This window comes from Podarcis filfolensis, assembly GCF_964270895.1.
Source record: "Podarcis filfolensis genome assembly, chromosome: 17".
Lineage (NCBI taxonomy): Eukaryota > Metazoa > Chordata > Lepidosauria > Squamata > Lacertidae > Podarcis > Podarcis filfolensis.
In genome coordinates, this window is record NC_139621.1 from 29,294,955 (window position 1) to 29,319,183 (window position 24,229).

The 24,229-nt window shown below is 44.8% G+C and overlaps 1 protein-coding gene across 6 annotated transcripts in view; it reads left to right on the top strand.

Annotated features, from left to right (window-relative positions):
* Positions 1–24,229, top strand: part of PSD3 (pleckstrin and Sec7 domain containing 3) — a 160,088-nt gene that overhangs the window by 44,316 nt on the left and 91,543 nt on the right. For 4 of the 6 annotated variants that reach the window (XM_083592969.1, XM_083592970.1, XM_083592971.1 and 1 more), the window contains 5 exons: positions 7,110–7,322; positions 7,454–7,534; positions 9,279–9,391; positions 12,867–12,925; positions 19,403–19,492. In XM_083592969.1, the coding sequence (XP_083449095.1) occupies positions 7,110–7,322; positions 7,454–7,534; positions 9,279–9,391; positions 12,867–12,925; positions 19,403–19,492 (556 nt within the window). Of the gene's footprint in view, positions 1–282; positions 506–6,148; positions 6,453–7,109; positions 7,323–7,453; positions 7,535–9,278; positions 9,392–12,866; positions 12,926–19,402; positions 19,493–24,229 lie in introns of those variants that run through there. The other 2 variants (XM_083592974.1, XM_083592972.1) reach the window with 2 other exon arrangements.

A 24,229-nucleotide genomic window follows, 5' to 3' on the forward strand; every position in this document is an offset into this window, starting at 1 on the left:
GGCAAGCATGAGACGTTTATATTCCATTACGCCCCCCCTCCGGGAAAAAACACCACCACCTATTTGAAAAGGAATTGTAAATGCTGTATTTTTGGAGCAGCTGTTTCTCTCCTCCAGAGGACAGAATTTAATCCAGAAGCAATTGTAGAAATAGCTTGAGCTACTCTTTGTTCTGGTCTCCAAATGGTTAAAGGGAATGTTAAGTGGGGGGGTGTTAGGGGTGACTTCATTGTATATTGTGCTTGATTGAAGCAGGTCTGTTGGAGGGATGTTATGTTAGGGAACTAGGAAGAAGGGGAAGGAAGTCCTTAAATTTGTTTTAAGTTTTGATTCCTTCTCCCCAAGGGATGCATGAAAGTAGAAACTTGTGTATGATGTGTGTTTATTCCTCTTTCTGAAGCATGAGAAGGTATCTGTGGAGAGAAAAGAATTGCTGAGCAGATAGAATGCACTGATAACACGTTTGTCAAGGGCATAGTTACCGGCTGACCATTTTCCAAGCCAGGTAATTAGATATTTCCCTACTTCTTTTTCAGTTAACTGTGATTTAGCAGGGGGGAAAATGCAATTTCACTCTGAGAATCAGCCTAAGACATGCTGCTTTTGAAAATCAAGTTTGTGACTATAAAGTCAAGAACTGTGTCTATATCTAGCAATGCATTAACAATGCATTGTGAGGTAATTAAAATGTTATTCTCCCTGCACCAATTAAGGTTTCATTTCTAAATCCGCTTGCTAGGGAGTAAGCACCATTGGAGATAGTGTGACTTAACCACTTTGAGGTTGAATAAATCCTTGTGTTTATATACAGTTAATTAAGACGAATCATTAGGGATTAGTGAAGCTACCAAGGCCCATAATTACTTTCTACTATTTACCTGGGCCTAAGATGCCAGGAATTCTCCTTTTAGCTGAACTTCGATAGCCTGCTGATAGATTTCAATAAGCTTGACCCCATAATGCTATACAGCCTTATATTGCCCCGCCAATTGTAAATTAAATCAAACCTTAAATTCTTCTTCTTACAATTACCTTGTTTTTCTTATGATTGAGAGAGGCACAATGTATACATGATGAAGTTCTTGCGCATACAGACACAATTCCACTTTGGGAAGTGTGGTGCAAATGGTACAGAGGCTGTTCATGAAAACAAGAATTTGTTTTACACATGATTCTATCAAACCTTTCAAAAATTAGATTTTAAGGAGCAGCAAACTGTCATTATCAGTAAAATATCAAACAAACTGCCCATTGTGGCAAGAGTTGTGTTTATTGGTTTAATTCTACTTTCATGCATGGGATAGCCTTGATCCTCTTATCATAGTTATCCTATAAAGTTAGGCTTTGCGTCCACTAATCTAGACACCCACTAAGGTGCTTGAGAGTGTGTGGATGGACACTTAATAGATGTACCTGGATGAAACAGAGTACCTGCCACTCTGGGCAGGTCCCAACAAAATATTAAAAACATGATAAAACCTCAAACATTAAAAACTTCCCTGTACAGGGCTGCCTTCAGATGCCTTCTAAAAGTCATATACTGTGGTTGTTTATCTGTTTGACATCTGGTGGGAGGGCGTTCCACAGGGCGGGCGCCACTACCGAGAAGGCCCTCTGCCTGGCTCCCTGTAACTTTGCTTCTTGCAGTGAGGGAACTGCCAGAAATATAAATAAGTAATCTGCTCATTAATTAGGGATTTTCTCCTGTTTTACTTGCTGGCTGCTAATAGAAACCAGCGTTTTAAAATGTTTAAGTATATATATTTGTCAGAGAGAAAGCGGAGGAAGGGAGGAGGATGTTGGTGTAGTGAGTCCATGATTCTCTTGGGCTACAGCAAAGCAGACAGACCTCAGATGTGCGCCAGCACACCTTAGTATGACTTGACAGAGTCAGTTAAGTGCTGTGGGAAATAAGTATGTTAGTATCAAATTTTATTTCGGTCACAGACCAGCATAAGATAAAACATACGGATAAACTGAACACATAAGGCTTAAAACAGGTAAGGAATAAAAACTAGTAATTAAAAGGTGATTATATCATACAGATTTAAAAAGATAGAAACAGAGACAAACCGTTAAAAGCATCTATAAGGGAGGGAGCATGAAGGTCTTGCATTTGGGGCCTAGTTTGTGTTAAATAATGAAGGGATCCCAAGAGGCGCCGCTTATCCCAATTGTCTCCTCTCAGTGCAGGTAATTCTGTGTGTCTCATCAGGTTCAGTGCCTGAATTACCTAACTTACCATTTAAAATATTGCAATGCACGTAAGAATTTATATTGGCAACATTATTTAAACGTGCACCCTAAAAGCAAACTCATTGCCTATAAGAGTGTAGTGCAGGGGTCCTCAATTTTTTTCAGCAGGGGGCTGGTACACGGTCCCTCAGACCTTGTGGGGGGCCGGACTATATTTTTTTTTGGAAAAACGGCAGCGGAGGGATGACGAGCCGCACGTGAAAGGGCTCTGGAGAGGGGCTGGCAGCAACAAAGCCCAGCCCCTTTCCTCCTCTAGGCAGGGCAGGGAGAAGCCAGGAGGAGGGAGGGAGGAGGCGCCGCCGCTGTGTGAGGGAGAGGGAAAGAACGCACATGCTGGCGATCCACGCAGCAATTCCTGGACCGTCCGCGGGCCGGATTTAGAAGGCAATTGGGCCTGATCCAGCCTGCGGGCCTTAGTTTGCCGACCTATGGTGTAGTGTACCAACAATTCTAAATAAAACAAACAAACGTGTCCCAGCTACCAGTATGCTGGAAACACAGCAGTAAGGAGTTAAGGGTCGGTCCGTCTGTCCACCTCAGATTTAGCCTGCTTTTTCCTGCAGCAGCATATAGTAGGCTCGTTTGAGCCTTACAAACAACCCTTTGAGGTAGGTTTGCTTAGCCTGAAACACAGGCACTTCACCATAGCAACTCAGCTTGCTCCCTGTTAGACTTGAGGCTTTTCAGCTGTGGATGAGAATGCTTTGTAAGCCAGAATGCGTAAGTTACTTTAAGGGAAACCTATAACTGTTCCTTTGCAGTGTGGTGAGTTCAGCAGGTTGGTGCGGTTCTTTCCCTCTCTTCTCTCGCCCTCCCCGTCCCCTCCTTGTCATCGTCTTTTTGGCAGATTTCCACTGTGTGAGTGAGTGAATGACACAGAAGTTCTGTTCATAGGCTGATAGGCGCAGAGCGACTTTGCAGCATTATTCTGGAGTTGTGTGTGGGAGTAGCTGGGTCACTCCTATCACAGAAGTGTGAGCTTCTTCAAAGCATACCTTTTGAAGGCCATTCTCATGTAGGACTTCAAAGTGCAGCAGCAAATGATGTGTAAGCCAGGTTAATGCAGGGTAATGCAATTTATCAAATACTGAGAGTGGGGATTTGTTTACTGTCTTGATTCTTTTTTCAAGAGAAAAAGTTAATTAACAAGGAAGTCGTTGCTTCGCATCTGATGAATTTCAATCCTATGCAGAAGCCTCCTCAGTCTGTCATGTTGATTGTCACATGCGACATTCTTACGCATATGGTGTTCTATCTGTATGCTGCAACTGTTGGTAGGATATTTGCAACTAAAGATAAATTGCAGGGTGTGTTCTTTTAATCTTTTATATGAAACAAGTTTCAAGTTCACCATTTTGAAAGCAGAACTTTATTTTTGCCGTGAGAGCTGTTCTGAGAATATTCACACTGATCAGAGGCATTCAGATGTTTTTCAGACCAATCCCATAAAATGAAACAATAAAAAATAAACAAAAAGAGAGAGAACTGTCCTACATAACACTATGCCTTGACTGATTGTGAGGGGGAAATACTGCACACTTTTTGGAAGGCAAAGATGCAGAGCTAATCAGATGGTTGCAAGCCACTGATTAAAAATCTGGATGTCTAAAACTTTGAGGGGATCAGCAGTTGTTTTTAGTTTTTGTTCAGTATTTTTTTTACTGTAATTTAATTTTTTTAAAGATGCCTTTAACAGTTTTTATCCAGCCTTTCCGCCTAGTTTTATAACATTTATTTCAAAAGATGATGTGTCCCCAGAACAGGGAAAAGCGAGGGAGGAGGTTATCAAGGACACGTGTGTATACACATCTATACTAGGAAGTAAATATACACATTCAGCACTGCTGGACATGCTAGCATCCAGTTATCAAAGAGTTCCATATGGGCTAGTCTTCCATATTGGTTTCTATTCACTCTGCCAAATGATCAAAAAACTCCTTTGCTAGTCTGTTGCTTTCTGGTTGAGTATAGAGGCGTAGTAGAATCATAGAATTGTAGGGTTGGAAAGGGACCCCAGGGGTCATCTAGTCCAACCCCCACTCCATTTCTTCTCCACTCCACTCCACTGAGAAGTGGAGAGAAGCAGTTCTGAATTTGAATCCGCCCTTGGTTCTTCCACCGGGCTGAAGAGTAAGACAAATTAGCTCTTCCATACCCACCTCAATTCTCAGGTACTCCAGCAATGAAGAAGCGAATCTGAAATAATCATATCTTCATGGGCCTTTTTGCAGCATCGCAAATAGCATCTCAGTTAGCTGAAATGCAAATCCACTCATTTATTTATTCTGTGTGGGCTGATTCCTGGGACAATGCAAATGTGTATTCTGTTATTGCTGGCCGTAATCCAAGCGCCTGGTTCCTGGCAGCAACACTGAGCGATGGCCACACAGTGCTGTTGTGGCCGCAGCGGCAACAAAGGCATGTTTTTCAGGCCACTTTACAAGTGTTGCAGCCTGTCAGCCCATATGAACAGGTGGCAGACTTTTTTTGTTGTTATTCTTTTGCATTTGGTGCTACGAGGCACCTAGATATTTGATGCTGGCCCCTAGGAATGTGTCGGTGTGGGTTTTCTTTGGACAAGTTCTATGCATTGCTACGTCCCAGGAATTTCAAACATTTTTTCCTGGATTATAGATATAAACACAAATTTGCCTGGTAAGTAACCAGACTCCCTAGAACTCACATCCTGCTTGTGAGCTTCCCAGAAGCATCTGTCGGACTCCTGTTAGAAATGGAAAGCTGGGTTAGATGGACTTTGGTTTGAGCCAGCAAGGCATTTCTTATATTCAGAAATACAAATTTATCCGAGGCGTTCCAGTTTCCTCACTGTGAGCTTTCCCCCTTCCCTTATTTTATCATACTTGCATTCCACATTTTGCCCAAGGAGCTCAGGGTAGTGTGCCCCTTATTTATACATACAACAACCTTGTGATGTAGGTAGAGAAAATAAGGCGTGCTTTGCCCAGAAACTTGAATGCAGGCCTCGTTAAGTTCAGATCCAGTGTGCCATGCTAGAGAGTATGATCTAGTTGAGATTCCTGTGATGTAGGGGTTAAAAGGTAAAGGTACCCCTGACTGTTAGGTCCAGTCGCGGATGACTCTGGGGTTGCACGCTCATCTCGCTCTACAGGCCAAGGGAGCCGGCGTTTGTCCGCAGACAGCTTCCAGGTCATGTGGCCAGCATGATTACGCCACTTACGGCGAACCAGAGCAGTGCACGGAAACGCCGTTTACCTTCCCGCCAGAGCGGTACCTATTTATCTACTTGCACTCTGATGTGCTTTCGAACTGCTAGGTTGGCAGGAGCAGGGACCGAGCAACGGGAGCTCACCCCGTCGCGGGGATTCGAACCATCGACCTTCTGATCGGCAAGCCCTAGGCTCTGTGGTTTAGACCACAGCGCCACCCTCGTCGATGTAGGGGTTAGGACTAGGTTATTACAGTGGTACCTCGGGTTAAATATGCTCCAGGTTACATACGCTTCAGGTTACAGATTCCGCTAACCCAGAAATAGTACCTCGGGTTGAGAACTTTGCTTCAGGATGAGAACAGAAATTGTGCTCCGGCGGCGCGGCAGCAGCAGGAGGCCCCATTAGCTAAAGTGGTGCTTCAGGTTAAGAACAGTTTCAGGTTAAGAACAGATCTCTAGAACGAATTAAGTACTCAACCCGAGGTACCACTGTATCAGGGTCCCTTCTAAATCTACAGTTCTATGATTCCAATGACTCAGCTCTTGAGTGGTCAGGTGAGCATTGCTGCCCCCCATGGTCTTGCATTGGTCTGGGTCTTTAGATGTCGCTTACACAAGCGTGTCCAACTATGTCTCACCCACTATGGAACAGAATTCCTTGTGATGTAATTTCTGCAGAATGCCACCCGTCTGGAATGTCCAGTGGAACTTCCTCAAGTCATGTGGGGGTGTGCATGGCAGGCATAGATATCAGCCATCTTGACATGGCGATGATAGAGACCTTTCCCCCTTCTCTGAACTTCCTGGTGCACACCAGTACCAGTTTGGGTTTCCTATAAACTAACGAGAGGGGATCTCCTAGCTCGCCTCCCTGAAGAGAGAGCGCTGCGTACTGCCAGTACATGGGCACACTGCGTGTGTGCCCAGTGCTTAATCTTTGTTTGAGAGGAATGAAAAAACATGAACAAGCCGGTGACGTGGATGGCTCTAATGGGAGATTGAACAGGTATGATAAGATAGGTGCCAAAGTTGAATAAGGGCCATGATTTGATATGACTCGCTTGCCCATAGTAGGTGCTATTAGAAAGGCCTTCAGTGGCTTCCCCATATACATGGTTGACAAATATAACCAGAATTTGAGGAAGGACAAAGGAAGCTCAAGTGAAGAAACTGCTACCTGTGTCCTATACATGGAATTGTTTAGAATTATCTTCACTATTAGCATGTGAACTTTTTCTTCTTATTGTATTAGTTTGCTTTATGCAAAAAAAGAAAAAAAGTCTCAAAGTGACTTAATAATAATAATAATAATAATAATTTTTATTTATACCCCGCCCTCCCCAGCCAAGGCCGGGCTCAGGGCGGCTAACAAGCAATAATAAAAACAAGTTGAATGAATACAACTTAAAAACAAGATTAAAATAGAACATTAAAATATTGAAACATTAAAATATTAAAATGCAGCCTCATCACAGGAGGAGAAAGGGAAAAGAAAAAAGAAAGAGGGGGAGGGAATAGAACGCGAACAGATATTTAAAGAGTAGTGCTTATTGTTTGATGTAGTCTTCTTTTGCTGTTAAAAGGGATTTCTTCTTGAAAAACATTTTTTTAAAAAAGGATATTTACCTCCCCAGTTCCCTTAATATTCCTGTTTGTTTCATAGCAATGCAAGACTGGAATGCACAACGGCGCCAGATGCCGTAGGGGACATGGGAAGCAACGATTTCCTGGAGAAAGATGGGCACGAAAACCTGGGGCACGACTTCATCAATGGGACCACCAGCGGCAATGCGGAAGCAGCCCGGAGGCTGGCAAAGCGCCTGTATCATCTGGATCGATTCAAGCGGTCTGATGTAGCGAAGCACTTGGGGAAAAAGTAAGGACCTGGCTTTCTGTCTCAAAGGGTGTTCATGTTGCATCTGCAGAATGATAAAAAAAAACATGAAAAGTTCACTTTTTAGTAATGTGGCTTGTTTCTTTTCCTTCTTTCTTTTCCTGCGTCTTAAGCAATGAGTTCAGCAAACTTGTCGCTGAGGAATACCTCAAGTTCTTTGATTTCACAGGCATGTCTTTGGATCACTCACTCAGGTAGGAAATCTCTGTGTCTTTTCCTGGGTTGTGTCTCATCCACTGATAATCCTGTATGTGCCCATTTTAAGGTGTGCCTTCTCACTTTAAGGTGGGTTGGCACGATTGCCCCCGACCCACCCAGCAAGAAGCCTCTTCCCACTCTGTCCTGGGCCTGACTTGCCTACATGCATTGAATATAATGCATAATCCTGCACACCTAGGCCTTGCTGGCCCATAATCCAGGCCTGGCAAGACACCAGCATGGATTCTAGTGTTTTGCATCTATGCATGGACTGTTTGTCCACCCTCTGACCTTCCCATCACTTGATTATTGGGAAGTCCCCAGGTTTGCATGCCAGGTATTGAACTTGGAGATTTGTAAATGCAAAGTGTGTTTCTTATGACTGAGCTATGATTCCTTCTCTGCCTATGAGCTTCTTACCCAAGCTGGGGCTTGGAGCAGAATGGTCAGAAAGGAGCAGGAGCTGGAATCTGGCAGACATGATCCGTCAGACCCTCTTAAGGCTTTTTTTAAGAAACCACAGATAGGTCTGCATTCTCTGTGCTTTGTAATTTTTGAGTGGCGAAGACTTGAAACCCATGAAACACCTTCCTGAACCCCACAAGAGCTTTATTTTTTTAAGAAAAGGAAGAAGAAAGGGGGAAGGGAGAGAATAATAGCAAATTTGGAAAGGCTTGCCATTGTGTGATCCAAAGACTGAGGGAGACAAGAGGTAACAAGATCTCTCTGAAATATATATAGGGAGGGGAGATGAGAGACCCTAACAGCTGTGTTACCTTAAAAAATATACAGCTATTTGGATTAGCTGGATTTTGGAATGTGTATCTGAACAGTGTGTTCTCTCTGCTGGAAGGAAGATTTAAAGGAAGCTCAGCACCCAGCAAGTCCTAAGTGTGTGCAAGAAAGATAGGACTGCATTTGGAGAAAAAGTAATCACAGCCAGTCCTAGCCCCATCCCTCAAATGTCTGGGGTGCAAGAAGTGTAACAGTGGTTTACACGATCTCTCATTTTGTGGGGGTTGTATTGGGGTTGTTTTTTCCTTTCCCTCCCCCACCCCCTTTACTTCAAGACATTTATTGAGAAGCAACACATTCTGAGGCTGGAAACAGGTAACAGCTTTTTAAAAGTGGTTTGAGAGACATAGTACTTCCCATTGTGTTTATACATCTAATTTTTCTCCCACTGTTTCCTCTGCTGAAACAGCTTCTGCGGGTTTTTGGAACAATATTAAAAACCTGCAATATTTGTTTGACTAGGTTGGGGTAAAAGTGGGAGTTGCCAAGCTAACAGTTTGAAAGCATACCAGTGCATACCAGATGAATAGGTACCGCTGTGGCAGGAAGGTAAATGGTGTTTCCATGTGCTCTGGCTTCTGTCACAGAGTCCTGTTGCACCAGAAGCGGTTTAATCATTCTGGCCACACGACCCAGAAAGCTGTCTGTGGACAAATACTGACTCCCCCAACCTGAAAGTGGAGACAAGCACCGCATCCCGTAGTCAGTTTTCAACTGGACTTAACCGTCCAGGGGTCCTTTACCTTTTCACTTTACAAACGTTGGATAATGTGTGGTTGCTCTTTTGAACCATGTTCAGTTCTCTGAAAATGCTGTCCTCTGTTTCCAACCTCAGTACAAACATCTTTAAAGGCTACAGAAATTTCTGGTCATTGACTGTAGTAAAATGACTTGACTTTAAAGGCTGGTTTAACTTCCCCCTCCTCTTTTTACATTTTTTCTCAGGACATTCTTCAAAGCCTTTTCTCTTATTGGAGAAACTCAGGAAAGAGAGCGAGTTTTAGTTCATTTCTCCAACAGATACTACCAGTGCAACCCAAATGCCATTTCCACACAAGGTAATTTTACTTCCATTGCTTTTAAAACATTTCCATTCCTACCTTTCCTCAGGCAGAATTCAAGGTGGCTAGCAACAGTAGAAAATTAAAGCAACATCACAGTAATGCAAAGATAATAATGCAGGAATGACAACAAAGTCAAGGGAAAACAAACGCACCCACTCAAAGCAATTCCCAGTAAAATTAGAACAATTTCCCAGCGAAGCATAAACTCACTGAAGGCCACAGTTTGGCTTTGGCACTTGTCAGATCAAACGGCCACTGTGATTGCAACTGAGTCACTCCAGTCTTTTGAGATCTAGTTGGGGAACAAAGGAAACCTAGAAAACTCAAAGCAATAAGGCAAGATAGAATATGCTATTTGTTGTCAGGTTCAAGAATTGGTTAGGACTAGTGTTAGGTATTTCCATTTACAGGAGGGAGATACCTGGAGAGCAGCCCCCCCCCCACCTGATGCTCTCTAGATGTTTTGGGCTTCAGCAATCCCAGTCAGCATCTGAAGAGCTCTGGCTTGGGAAATGATTAATAATAATACATCATATTTGGGTGTTGAATGCCCTTGTCTCCCACTTACAGCACCATATCTTCTGCCACATTGTTTGGTGTATGTGGACCAGCTTATTTCTCTCTCTACGAGGAATGTATTTTAAAGAGGTGGGCTGCTAGTGTGTGCTGAACTCTCCCCCTGCCCCTGTGCTTTTGCCCTGTAGCTCCTTGGCCTCAGGTTCTTTTGTCCCAGCTAGGTTCAATGGAGCAAAAAAGTACCGGGGTGGTTGGACTGTGCAGCATATAATCAGCAGGTGTGGATGGGTTCTGCACCACCTGATTTCGTTCCTCTTTGCAGCCATTTGTTGCACAGGTGACCTAAGGGAGCACACCCAAACCTCTAGATGTGTCTCAGTCACTGTCACATGCAGTCTGAGCTAAGAAGCTGAACAGAGAACCACATTTAAAACTTCCCTCTACTATAACTCAGTGCAGGACTCTAATCAAATCCAATTGAATCTGCCCACTCCCCACATCTGCAGTGGGTTAACAGCAGCAGCAGCAGCAGCAGCAGCAACAACAACAACAACAGCAGTGATAGTAATAGTACTGGCCTGCCTCACAAGACTTACTGAGATAAAATTAACACCCTAAAGCACTATAGAAATGCTATACTGTCCATGAAGCATTATATCTTGTCCCACTTCTCCTTTGCCACCAAAGGCTTTCCTGAGCCCTTCTGGTCCCATCTTACCTGTCTCTCTTCTGCCATTCTGGCTGTCCTTTGGCTGATCACTGACCCTCCATTCCTTGCTCCTGCTTTGCTCTGCTGTTCAGTATAGGTGGTGATAAGGATATGCCAGAGGCATTGTTGATCTCCATTTATCTGCAGCCTGTCCTACATTACTGGGGACACAGGTGGCGCTGTGGTCTAAACCACTTAACCTCTTGGGCTTGCTGATCAGAAGGTCGGCGGTTCAAATCCCCGCGACGGGGTGAGCTCTGTCCCAGCTCCTGCCAACCTAGCAGTTCAAAAGCACACTAGTGCAAGTAGATAAATAGGTACCACTGTGACGGTAAGGTAAATGGAGTTTCTGTGCGCTCTGTTTTCCGTCATGTGTCCTGTTGCGCCAGAAGCGGTTTAGACATGCTGGCCACATGACCCGGAAAGCTGTCTACGGACAAACGCCGGCATCCTCGGCCTGAAAGCGAGACGAGCGCCACAACCCCATAGTCACCTTTGACTGGACTTAACTGTCCAGGTATAGTGTAACTTTTACCTATCCTACATTACTGTTAAAAGCATATCCCACTTTCCTCCCCCCGCCCCATGGACTTTATCCAGGTACTGATCACATTCACACCTTGGTTTCACAAGTCCTACAGTACAGTATTGGGGTACTCCCAGACTATTTATCTGTAAATAGCTGCAGTAATCTCTAAAGGCAACAGTAGTGAGCACTAATGATCTAAACTGAATACAGTGGTACCTCGGGTTAAGAACTTAATTCGTTCTGGAGGTCTGTTCTTAACCTGCAACTGTTCTTAACCTGAAGCACCACTTTAGCTAATGGGGCCTCCTGCTGCTGCCACACTGCCGCTGCACGATTTTTGTTCTCATCCTGAAGCAAAGTTCTTAACCCGAGGTAATATTTCTGGGTTAGCGGAGTCTGTAACCTGAAGCGCATGTAACCCGAGGTACCACTGTATATAACATGTAGCTCCAGAGGCAGTTTATCTCTCATTGCCAGATGCTGGAAATAAACAACATGGGGTGACTGTTATTGCTGTGCCCTGCTTAGGAGCTTCCCCACTTGTGCCAGGCACTGTCTCTCAGCATAACCTACCTACCTCACAGGGTTGTTGTGAGGATAAAATGGGGAGCTGGAGAGCCATGTGTACTACTTTGAGCTCCCTGGAGGAAAAGGTGGTGTATAAATGTAATAAATAAACAAACCAATAAGACATTAAAAAATAAATATGCCCAGCCACCTTGGAGGCAGCGCTGAGCTGATGGAACAAGGCAGTTATTTTCTTCTCCGATTATTCCCCCTCCTTTGTGCATTTGCTTTATAGAATAAGGCAGCCCCCCGCCAAACACTCTATGATTTAATGTTGTCATTGGGGGAGCACAACGGGAGAATGAAAAGGAAAGGCAAAGGTAACAAGGTGAACAAGTGGAGCTACATAGGCTTCTTTAGTTTCTATTGGAGGAGTGTGGATTAAGGAATCTAGTTAATGGCTTTTGTGATGATGTAGGTTTAAAGACAGGGAGGTAGTAGAAGACAGGAGTGCCTGGCGTGCTCAGGTCCATGGGGTCATGAAGAGTCAGACACAACTAATCGACTAAACAACAACAACAAGGTTTAAAGACAGGAATTTAATGGGGGCAGGAACAGAAAGAGGTGGCACCCTGTGGGTGTTCTGCGGGGGTGGGGTGTTGTTGAAGGTATCAAAAGGGCCAATCCTTTTACACTGAATTTGGGCTAGTCTGGTGTTAGGGACAATGACTTCAGTGAGACTGAATTTGGTTAAAACCATTGGCTTAACTGGACTGTAGATTGGGTTGTAAAAAGTCAGACAAAACCTTTGGAAGGTCAGCTTACATGGCTGAGGTTGATATTCACGGATCTTTGACATTTGTGGAGCTTTCCTTCAAAGCGTTTGGGTCCTAAACTTTAGGAGGTTTCACCTTTCCCCCCACAAAGGAACAAATTGGGCTAGCTGTTTCTCCCTTCCTCCTTATCAACCCTTATGACTTCATCTCATGAGACGGTCTCTCTTGATTAATGTCATGCATTTCTTTATAAGCAAATTGCTTTTGGAAGAAGAAGGGAGTGTTAATTAGGCTTCAGGGGGGTCCCAACTCAACGTGAATCATTCTTTCATAAGCAGATGTGAGTAGTAGGAAGTGTGATTTCTCTCCCCCACCCCACCTGCCTGTGTGACTTTCTGTGTGTCATGCTTGGGGTGTTTTCCCCCCCTACAGATGGAGTCCATTGCCTCACATGCGCAATCATGCTGCTGAACACTGACCTCCACGGCCATGTGAGTATTCTGCAAATTGTCCTGTTTGCTCAGAAATTTTGAACTGCTCTTTCAATACGCTTGTTGCGGTTGAGTACTCCCTGCTCAAGTCCTCGCAGGGTCGGGTTGAAGCAGCCAGAAAGATTTCAGGTGACATTAGCAGAGGTGGAAGGCAATTGTGTGAAGAGCTTGTGAAACTGGCAAGGGAGCCAAAACCAATATGAATGCGTCCCATAAGAATGAGGGCCAGGCTGGATGCTGTGAATTGGGCAAGTCTGGAAACCCAGTAGCTTGTAAGAGGAAGGCAGGTAGAAGAACAGTTTCACAAGCACAGAGGACCAGCCAGATTGAGGGCACCGGAAAATCGCCCAGACTAATGGATTTCAGGAGACCCTGAAAGATCCAATGCAAGGAGTGGATTGAGATGGGCTCTCCTTGATCACCTGATTTCCTTACTTAGGGTGATGTGCCTGAAAAGCTGGATGTTCCCTCTTGGCCCCACTTGTATAGGGAGCTGATGTCTGGCCTGCCAGACCATTCAAGCCCCAGTGCAAGCAGAGCTTGTAAATCATCCTCACAGCACAAACTACTCCCGCTTCGGAATCTGAATGCTTGGCATCCCTGGCTTGTGCATAAAGGGAGGCTATATATAGATGGCAACATCTCAGAGATTTGGCAGCCATATTACAGACCCATTCTTATCCAAGATACAAATGGTCATGTTTTTTTCTTTGTCCTACCAGGACCTCTGTCAACCAAATTCTGTCATGCTTATTTAGTTGTACTCTGGGGAAAAAACTGTCAATAACTCTACAGAAGTGTGAGCATCATTTCTGCAGGAGACATGTATAAGTTCTGTTGCGGCTGTTTTTCGTGTTTAGCAGAAAGTTCCCATGGGCACTAACACACAACCATACACCGTATTTTTTGCCCTATAGGGAGCACCGGCCCATAGGGCGCACCGAGTTTTTTTGGGGGAAAATAAAGAAACACCCCCCCCCAGGTGCGGGGCTGGGACGGGGGAAGCCCTAGCTTTCCCGACCCCAGCCCCCAGAACAGGCTGCTATCTGCAAGCCTGGGGAGCCCCAGGCTTCGGGATGCAGGCTGCTATCCGCAAGCCTTGGGAGCCCGGCGGGAACTCCCGCGGGCTCCCAAGGCTTGCGGATAGCTTCCTGAAGCCTGCATTCGCCCCATAGGACGCACACACATTTCCTCTTCATTTTTGGAGGGGGAAAAAGTGTGTCCTATAGGGCGAAAAATACGGTGCCCCAACAGTTTTGAACAACTATTTTAAAATGAGTTTTTTAAAATGTTCTTATGTGACCTTTAAAAAAGAAAAAGTACAAAGCTGTATCTTATCTCAAGTGTTCTTTTTTTTTTATAATATTTTTATTTTTTCCATATAAACACAACACAACAAACATAAACATACAAAGACAAAAACAGAACAAAAAACATGTATCATTTCATATCCTAATTTCTTATACCTTTCTTCCCCGACTTCCTCATGCCTCCCCTTTCTGTATTCCAAATTCTTATCGATTGTTCAGCGAATCTTCCCTTATTTTAATTTAAATTTAGACTATTCTTCCTTATTCTCCTTGTCTTAACCATTGCTAATAGTAACCATTTACTTTCCAGTCCAACATCATTCTAACTTTCATTAACTTTGTAATATTTCTTTAAATAGTCCTTGATTTTTTTCCATTCTTCTTGCGCTGCTTCTCTTCCCTGGTTTCGGATTCTGCTCGTCATTTCTGCCAAGCCCATGTAGTCTATCACCTTCATCTGCCATTCTTCCAGTGTGGGTAGCTCTTGCGTCTTCCAGTACTTCGCAATGAGTATTCTAGCTGCTGTTGTAGCATACATAAAGAAAGTTATATCCGTCTTTAACACCCCTTGGCCGACAATACCCAAGAGAAAGGCCTCTGGTTTCTTGGGAAAAGTATATTTAAATACCTTTTTAAGTTCATTATAGATCATTTCCCAGAATGCCTTAATCTTCGGGCAAGTCCACCAAAGATGAAAAAATGTACCTTCAGTTTCTTTACATTTCCAACATTTATTGTCAGGCAAATGGTAAATCTTTTCAAGCTTGACTGGGGTTATGTACCACCTATATATCATTTTCATAATGTTTTCTCTTAAGGCATTACATGCCGTAAATTTCATCCCGGTGGTCCACAACTTTTCCCAATCAGCAAACAAAATATTATGACCAATGTCCTGAGCCCATTTAATCATGACCGATTTAACCGTTTCATCTTGTGTATTCCATTTCAGCAGCAAATTATACATTTTTGACAAATTCTTAGTACTGGGTCTTATCTCAAGTGTTCAACCTGGGTTGGGGTTAAAACTGACTGGGACAATAGTTGTGCGCCACTTGGTCACATTGTTGACTGGCTGCCCACAACTATGGCAAGTGCCTGCAGCTGAGAGTGGCTGAAAAGGGAGTAGTGACTCACCTTCATTAGGTTTGTACAGTTACCCATCAGCCAAGGCTGGATCAGTGTTAGTGACCTCATAGAGGTGAGGGGGAAGTCGCTATTCTTGCTTCATTAAAGTTACAAAGGAAAGAGAAAAGATCTACACGTATCCTGAATATTAAAATGTAATTTTCCCTGGCATTGCTTTGCTGCAGTGTCAGGATAACTTATGGGCACTAGGTGGCAGAACATGCATAGCGTTCTCTGAACTGTTCATGCATCATCAGATGAATGTGCAAATTCCTATCTGGGCCTTGCATTTTAAATCCACATGTAAAACAGGTATCACCATTGGCCAGAAAGCAAAGGGTCACATACTTGAGCTCTGGCTGTCTGGGTAAAGAAGAGGTCAGATGCCAAGAGGCCCACCTGAACCAACCTGAAACTAGCTACCTAATTTCGTGCTTGTTTCCCTGAGTGCCAGAAAAGGTGTCTTGTTTTGGGCAACTTTCTGCTCTCATCACAAACTTAGGGCTACGTATAAAATAGGGTTACCAGACGTCCCTGTTTCCTGGGGAGAGTCCCCGTATTTGCGAATAAGTCTCTGGACAAATTCCATCCTCGGAATGTCCCCGGATTTCATCTAATGTCCCCGGGAACCGCAGCAGCGGCAGTCTCAGCAGCCTGGAGCAGTTGGCTCTGGCTGGCTTCAGGAGCTGCTCAGAAGTCCCCATATGATGGTGGTGCAGGGACTCTAAGATGCAGCTTCCGGGCTGCCTCCACCTTCCCTCCAAAAGGCAGTGTGAAGCCTCGCTTCCCAGCTGAGGGATCCCTGCCCCCTGCTGCTTGCACGCAAGTAGGAATGGGATTGGGGCTGCTCCGATGGAAAGGGAGGCATCACGCTGCCTGAGCCGAGCCGCTGCTGCCACTCTCGGCCCTCCTTCTCCGCCTTGTATGCCTGACCCACCCCATTACCACCAAAGAACGAACAACTCAGGGGCTGCCCAGGCTCTTGGAAAAAGGAGATAGAAGCCTCAGAGGAAGGGAAAACGTGGTGGTTGAGGTGGCGGCTGCCCCTCTGCCACCGCCATCGTTGCAGCACCAACATCCCGAATGTGTATTAATTAATTAATTAAAGTGTCCCCGGATTCATTGGAGGAAAAAAAATTGGTAACCTTAGTATATGGACTGTAACTCTTATTTGTGGTGGTGGCATTTCACTGAATTTCTTTACAGGGGGTTAGAAATTCCCCCAAGAGTTTCATGTGGTTGGGACTTGCCATCAGTGGTGGCAAGTCCCACAGCTTTTTAAGGGCACAGCTTTTCTTAAGGGGTAGGATGTAGGGGAGAGGGTTGTTAAAAAAAGAGAAAAGAAGCCTTTTGGCTTGACTTCATTGCAAACTCAACCCTATTTTCCCAGAGCTGCTTATCTCAGCTAAGTTTCCATCGCCTTCTTTCTGTTGCCGCCCTCTGCCTCATTTGCCCACACTCCCATTTAATTCTACTGGCTGCGGCAACTCATGTGGTTTTGTGAATGACATCATGATGTACTTCGGATCTGATGATATCACGTGTGCTCATCAACAAAATTATGTGGAGTGCCACAGCCAGTAGGATTAAGCAGCCACCTGGGCAAGTGAGGTCGAGGAGAACGGAGGTGGCAATGGAGAAGAAGGGAAATGGTGCAGAGTAGCAGCAACAGCCATGAAAACAGAAAGGGTGTCAAACAGCATTGAAACCGCACAAATATTTGTTAAGGTGAGTAGTTTGCTGTTAATCTGGCTGTTGTGAATGAGCAGGTTCTGAAGTTGCTTGCACAAGCTGCTTCCACATGGTTTTTAGCATTTTGCTTCTCCCACTACAACTCCCAGACACTACCTGAGGGACCCATGGCTTTGCGGGGAGTGCAGGGGACTTCACTAGGGAGTTGGAGAGCAGAAAAGCCCCTCTGCCTGCATACTCTGGACTGAAATCCAATCTGATTTGGTGATTTAGCCATTGGTGAAGCCTGAGAGATACGTAACTGGAGATTTGGTTTCCAGCATTTTAGATGGCATCTGAAGCTGAAATGCACTTCCTTTCTGCCACCTCGTTTTCTAAGTGTGAGAAATGCGTAGGGCCAACTTGATAAAGCAATATTTCCCCATCACTTTTGTGTCTTCCCTTTCCTTCGGAATGCTTATCCTAACTGATAATACTTTTTGTTTTTTGTATTGCATTGTTTTTCTAGGTGGTAAGTTGGGCATTTATTGCTTGGAATGTAAAACATAGCTTGGAATGCATTGAACCAGATTATTTGTTTCCTAACTATAATTCAGTGCTTCATCCTGTAAGCATGTATCAGGATTTTAAAGATTTATATACATCTTTTTTCTTTTTGAGCCCAGAGTGGTTCACTGTACATGAAGACACCCATCAATTGCAGTATTTTTCCATGTATAAGGTGCCCCCATGTATAAGATGACCCCTAGTTTTTTGAACCCAAAATTAAGGGGCAGGAAACCCTAAAATAGTAGTAACATTCTGGACAATCTGCAGCAGCAAATTGTTGATCTTTCTTTGGGCAATCGCCCTCCAATTTTCCAGCATGAGGTGCATGCAGTGCATGGTGGTGCAAATGCAGTGGCTAGAGCACCACACGCTCACCACACACTGAGAGCCAGTGTGGTGTAGTGGTTAAGAGCGGTAGACTCATAATCTGGTGAACCGGGTTCGATTCCCTGATCCTCCACATGCAGCTGCTGGGTGACCTTGGGCCAGTCACACTTCTCTGAAGTCTCTCAGCCTCACTCACCTCACAGAGCGTTTGTTGTGGGGGGGGGGAGGGAAAGGATAATGTTAGCCGCTTTGAGACTCCTTCGGGTAATGATAAAGTTGGATATCAAATCCAAACTCTTCCTTGGTGGTGGCTGCTGCTGTGGGGAAGGAGGCTCCTGAATCGGACGCTGAGGGAGAGCCTAGGGAAGGCAGTGCTCGCTCTACGCCGGCCCATGCCGTTGAGCAAGCCTAGCTGAGGAAGGTGGTGAACGGGCTGGGGGTTTGAGAGGAGAAGAGAGAGAAAAAGGAAAGAAGGGTGAGGAAAGGTAGCCGAGGCAGTTCTCGGTGGCGGCGGCTGCTCTTAATCCGGTGGTCAAGCCAGTGGGGGCTTCAGGAGGCGAGAGAGGGAGGGGAAAGAGGGGTGGCGGCCCCAGGGAACGCCTCAGCCCACCCAAGCCAAAATCCCAAACATTTGCTCAAATATTTTAAACCTCACCCCCCAATGCCCATGTTCTGTGTATAAGATGACCCCCAATTTTTTTACTTTCTTTTTTTAAAAAACAAAACCAATATGGTGCATAGTGCAAGTGCTTGAATTACACAGGGCTGTATGAGAAGGAGGTCCAGGGTTTCCACTTTCACCAGGTTTTGGATCCAGCTTGGTTAAAGAGGAACCCTGGTTTGCTTTCAAAGTGGCTTAATGTTGCTGTTGATGAAAAGGGAGTCCTTGATCCCACAGTCCACTGGCTGAAAAAGAGGGCTTTAAAAGAAAACCTCATAATTGGCAATAGAAAAGCTTCTTTCCCCTCTTTTGGAACTTAATTTTGTAGAGATATGTTCCATTTTTGTGAGGTTTTAAAATATATATATCTACCATAACTTTCTTTTCAGCTTGTCAATTTCAAGCTCTCGCTCTGGCCGCATGATTCCAGCTTTTGTTTGTGGCAAGACCTTAACGTTCTTGGAATGCAACTCAGTTCCATAAAGTGCTTTGATGGCCATGGTTGAAAAGCCTGTGCAATTGTTAAGATTCATCACCACCATTATCCTAGCAGGATCACTTTCCCACTGATTCCCCTCTTCCAAGTAGGGTTGCCTGTCTATGCTGATTTGTATTTTGCAGCTGTGTTCATGCAGACACCCTTCCAAACTATGTCTCTTACCCTGGGATTGCTGCTAACAACTTGGTTTTTAACTTAACGGGGGGGGGGGAATATCAATTAGAGCTTTTAATATGCAACTCATTTTATAGGCAACTGTCCTTTTCTTTTCTGAGAATTGCATTAATATTTATGTGTCATTTATCTTTCAGAATATTGGCAAAAAGATGTCCTGTCAAGAATTCATTGCCAACCTTCAGGGAATGAATGAAGGCAAAGATTTCCCAAGGGAACTCTTGAAGGTGAGGCACTATATTATCTTTCCGTTGTGGGAATACAGCATTAACTCTAACTCTGCCGTCCGGCTGTGCTAGGGTGATGCTTTCAAAATGATCAAGCTTCTTGTATTTTAATGATTTTTATTTGTACGTTAGAATGAATGGTAATACATTGATAGTGCCTTCTATATGCCAATCACATTTATCTTTGCTATTCTACAGTTATGGACATTTACTTTGACCACTCCTAGTGCAGCTGTTCCCATACTCTGCACTGGGAGAGGGGCTGAAGACATTACACCAACACATTGGATTCTGCCGCCATTCTAGGACAGGGATGGACAAGCCTGAGGCTTGAAGGGCCTCCTTTGTTTTTGTTTTTTACTAGAATCTCAAGCTTCACCGGAGCCAAATGATGGTGCATGGCGGCTTTTGGATATTTAGGACGGTATGCACCTTAAATAATTTTGCACAAGCAATTATTGCTTACTCAGTGGGACTTTCCCCCTCTTCCCCTCTCCTTCCTCTGCTTGTACCTTGTGCCATCCTCAAGTCTGCTCCAGGGGGTTGGGGAAACCCCCAGAACAGATTTAGGGGTGCGGGAAGGAGAAGGGAAGAACATTCAGTTGCACTGATGGAATGTTCTCCTTAGTTCTGTGTTGAATTCTCCTCGTAAGGCTGTATCCACTGATAGTCATATTCAGAGTAAACCCATTGAAACTAAGGGGTCTGACTAACTTAGGCTTCTTAATTTCAGTGGGTCTACTTGGAATAGGACTAGCATTGAATACAACCCTTAGCATTAAGGACCAGAGTTCCTGTGAGCACATGTTTAGAGCAGACATTTGTTTTCAGGATTAGATCTGACCTGACAGTCGTTTCTCAGGCATATGTGCACACACACACATAGTTTCCCTGCAAGCTTTTTCTTGGTTCAGTAACCTAATGGGGGTGGAGGACCATTTTCGTGGTTGCTGCTGTTTAAACCATTGGGAGACGAAACCTCACTTGCCAATCTACTAAAAACTACTCCCATGGTCTACCAATAGATCACAATCTGCCTATCCCTGCAATATGATACTTGGAGCAGGAAAATGTGATGTACCATTGATGTGTCATGGCTGCCAGTGCTTACCCAGCAGCATTGTACCAAGGGAGGAAGTAACAGAAGAACATGGGAGCTGATTGAGACAATATATGCCCTTCCTTTTCAAGTGTAAGAGTGAACAGTGCACCTCCAGTTTTAATTTAGAAAACATGTGGCTTGAGTATCAAAACTTTGGCAAACATTGCCTTAATATTAAAAAGGTAAAGGGACCCTGACCATTAGGTCCTGTCGTGACCAACTCTGGGGTTGCAGCGCTCATCTTGCTTTATTGGCCGAGGGAGCTGGCGTACAGCTTCCGGGTCATGTGGCCAGCATGACTAAGCCGCTTCTGGCGAACCAGAGCAGCACATGGAAACGCCGTTTACCTTCCCACCAGAGCGGTACCTATTTATCTACTTGCACTTTGATGTGCTTTTGAACTGCTAGGTTGGCAGGAGCAGGGACCGAGCAACGGGAGCTCACCCTGTCACGGGGATTTGAACCGCTGACCTTCTGATCAGCAAGTCCTAGGCTCTGTGGTTTAAACCACAGTGCCACCCGTGCCCCTTTGCCTTAATATTAGTCCATGCTTAAGTCTTCCGAGGATCATGGATCTGGTGTGTGTGTTTACAGGAAAATGAGTTTAGAGGTGTGAGTGAAATTGTTTCTGGCCCAGTTGTGCTCGCAGGCATCTTTGCATGCCTTAGACTTCCATGTGCTTGTTGATCAATAAGATCAGAACAGAAGAAACTGGATTCCTCTCTAGGCTTCTTGATCAGGACTGTTTTTATGCAGCATTGGAACTTGCACGGCTCCAGAGGCCCGATGTAGCAAGGACAATGCACAACAGGGGCCATTTGTTCATATACGACTCCCAATCCAATAAGGCATATGGAGGCAGATCTTGCTTCAGCCCTTGAATTCTCCAAACTGGATTGAGACTAGCAAGTGCCTTGTGTAATAAGCGAAAGCAGAGAAAGCCAGACAGGCTTTTTATTAGAAAGCTAAGGCTGCCTGCGGAGTATTTATGGTAACAGGCTTTTTTCTAGGTAGCTTTGGAAAGAAGGTGCCTTTGGGCTTTTACATTTGAATGGAAGATATAATTTGAGATCGGGACATTCTGTATGGTACACATTACTGCTTTTCTCCCCTTGCGTGCCGAGTTGTATATGTGTTCACTCAATTTGTTCCAGCAGACGAATCTGAATAGTTGGTGAAGCCTGAGTTTGAGGTGCTGAACATTCCCCATTGTCGGCACTAATAGGAATGTTTCTCTTTCTTTTGTCCGATTTGCTTGTGCAGGAAGTGCTGGTTGCTACTGCATTTGGTTTGCAATGGAAGATTTTTTTTAAAATAATGTTTTGGTGCACAAAGAAGTGTGGCTTGAAGTCTTTAACAGCAGCAAAGGAAGACTTATGTTGATTTTGTTGTCTTTCCTTTTGTTGTGATCCTGAATGAAACATATTGATACTTGGAATAGAAAATTGCTGTAAACTGTTGATGCCCCCTGCACTGCAGTTGGAATCTGGAGGGTAAACTGGCCTAGAATATGGTCTAGGGAGGGTTAGGAATAGCAAATCATTTCTATATGTGAAGCAATGCAGATCTGGGCCTGAGCGGAATTGGAATGGGAGAATTACGGAAAGTTTCAGATAAGCTGCTATAAGTTCCTTGGAGGGTGGGTGAGAAATGAGTGCAAGAAACAAGTCTAGTCCAACTTTACTCAGTGCTGGATTTCTCTGCAGTAGAAGTGGCCAACTTGGTGCTCTCCCGATATCGAGGGCTACAGCTCCAGTCTGCTCCAGCCACCATAACCAGCGGTCAGGGATGATGGGGAGTTGTAGTCCACAACATCTGGAGGGCACCCTGTGGCTTTCCGATTTTTTCCACTTTGAGGGAGGCCTCTCCCCTTGAAGAATCTACCTGCATGATGCAAATAGGTTTGTGGGGCATATTCCAGGGAGAATACTCAGCTTGCCCAGGGTACTGGGGTGGGGGGGGTCTCAGTGTTTGCCCACATGAACTGAAGATCACACTGTAGAATACAGTCTGCACTCTCCTACAGCTGCATTGAAGAGTGATCAGAAGTGATGGACAAGCTGCCTTTCTTGAACTTCTGATGAGCTGCTGAAGTTCTCAGAATGTGGTGTGAAAGCCCTGTTGTAGATAAAGGGGCAGTCTACACGCATCCTAGAGAATTATATTCTGCACATAGAGTGCATCATGAGGTCTACCCGTATATGTAGCTCAAATTGTACAATTAGGTGTTCATGCATGTCCATACTGCCCACCCATTTTGTCCCCTACCACAAGTAAGGGGGCTGCATCCCCTCGGCGTGTTTCCCATGCTTGCCAGGTGAAGTGACAATGTGCTATTGGGAGCTTATTGTGCCATACTGTGTGTCAAAGAGGGCTTGCTGTCAGGGATGGGGAAGCTCACCGTGTGATGACACCGCAATACATGGTGGGTGTTTCATACAGTTCAGTGTGAGGGGGAAAGTTGTCCATGTGAAAGTTGCCATTGGCATGTTGGACCCTGGGGCCTGGTGTGAAGGGCAGCCAAAGCGCCAGGCTGAAAAATGGTTTGGTTAAGAAGACAACTGATTGTGGGGACTTCTCATGTTTACTCCATGATCTGCGAGGCTTCTAAGCAGCACTGCAAGGGAGGCAGATTCCGCCCCTAAGTGACCCTACTTACTGCATTGGGGCATTGTGTGAAGCTTTAAAAACACATTTCAGAAATGTTTGCTACTTATTTTTCACTGGAGACAAAGACTTCCAATGTGCTCTAGTTCCATTAAAGTCAATAGCCATTGATTTCCACAAGATTTTACCCTTTGGTTGATACCTGTTATTGCTTCAACTGAGGGCTTTTCACAAGACTTTGGAACACTGTAAGAATAATTTACAGTAAAATCCAAGAATTGTCTTTGCCTGGATCAGACCACTTGCATGCTAGCTCTTTCTTACACCAGTAGTGGCCAGCCAGAATCTCATATGGCAGGCTTGAAGGTATGGGCCTCCCTGCTATGGCTTGGCACCTGGTTTTTGAAGATATACTGTTTCTGCACATGGAGGATAAGGTAAAGGGACCCCTGACCATTAGGTCCAGTCATGGCCGACTCTGGGGTTGCGGCGCTCATCTCGCTTTATTGGCTGAGGGAGCCGGCGTACAGCTTCTGGGTCATGTGGCCAGCATGACTAAGCCGCTTCTGGCTAACCAAAGCAGCGTACGGAAACACCGTTTACCTTCCCGCCGGAGCAGTACCTATTTATCTACTTGCACTTTGACGTGCTTTCGAACTGCTAGGTTGGCAGGAGCAGGGACCGAGCAACGGGAGCTCACCCCATTGTGGGGATTCGAACTGCCAACCTTCTGATCGGCAAGTCCTAGGCTCTGTGGTTTAACCCACAGTGCCACCTGCGCTAGTGGTACATGTACCCTCTGTAAATTTATTTAATTTACAGTATTTATTTAATTTACAGTATTTTAAAAAGCTGTTTAAGGTGGTGGCCACCATCATATCGTGAGGCAATGAAATCTATAAGTTACACATTGTTTTGAAAGTTCTTCCTTTTATCCATCCTCATTTCTACTCTCTGCATCCCTATACCGTATCTCCTAATAGTCATTCCCCCCCCCCAACAAGAAATGATCCATGCACTTCATAACA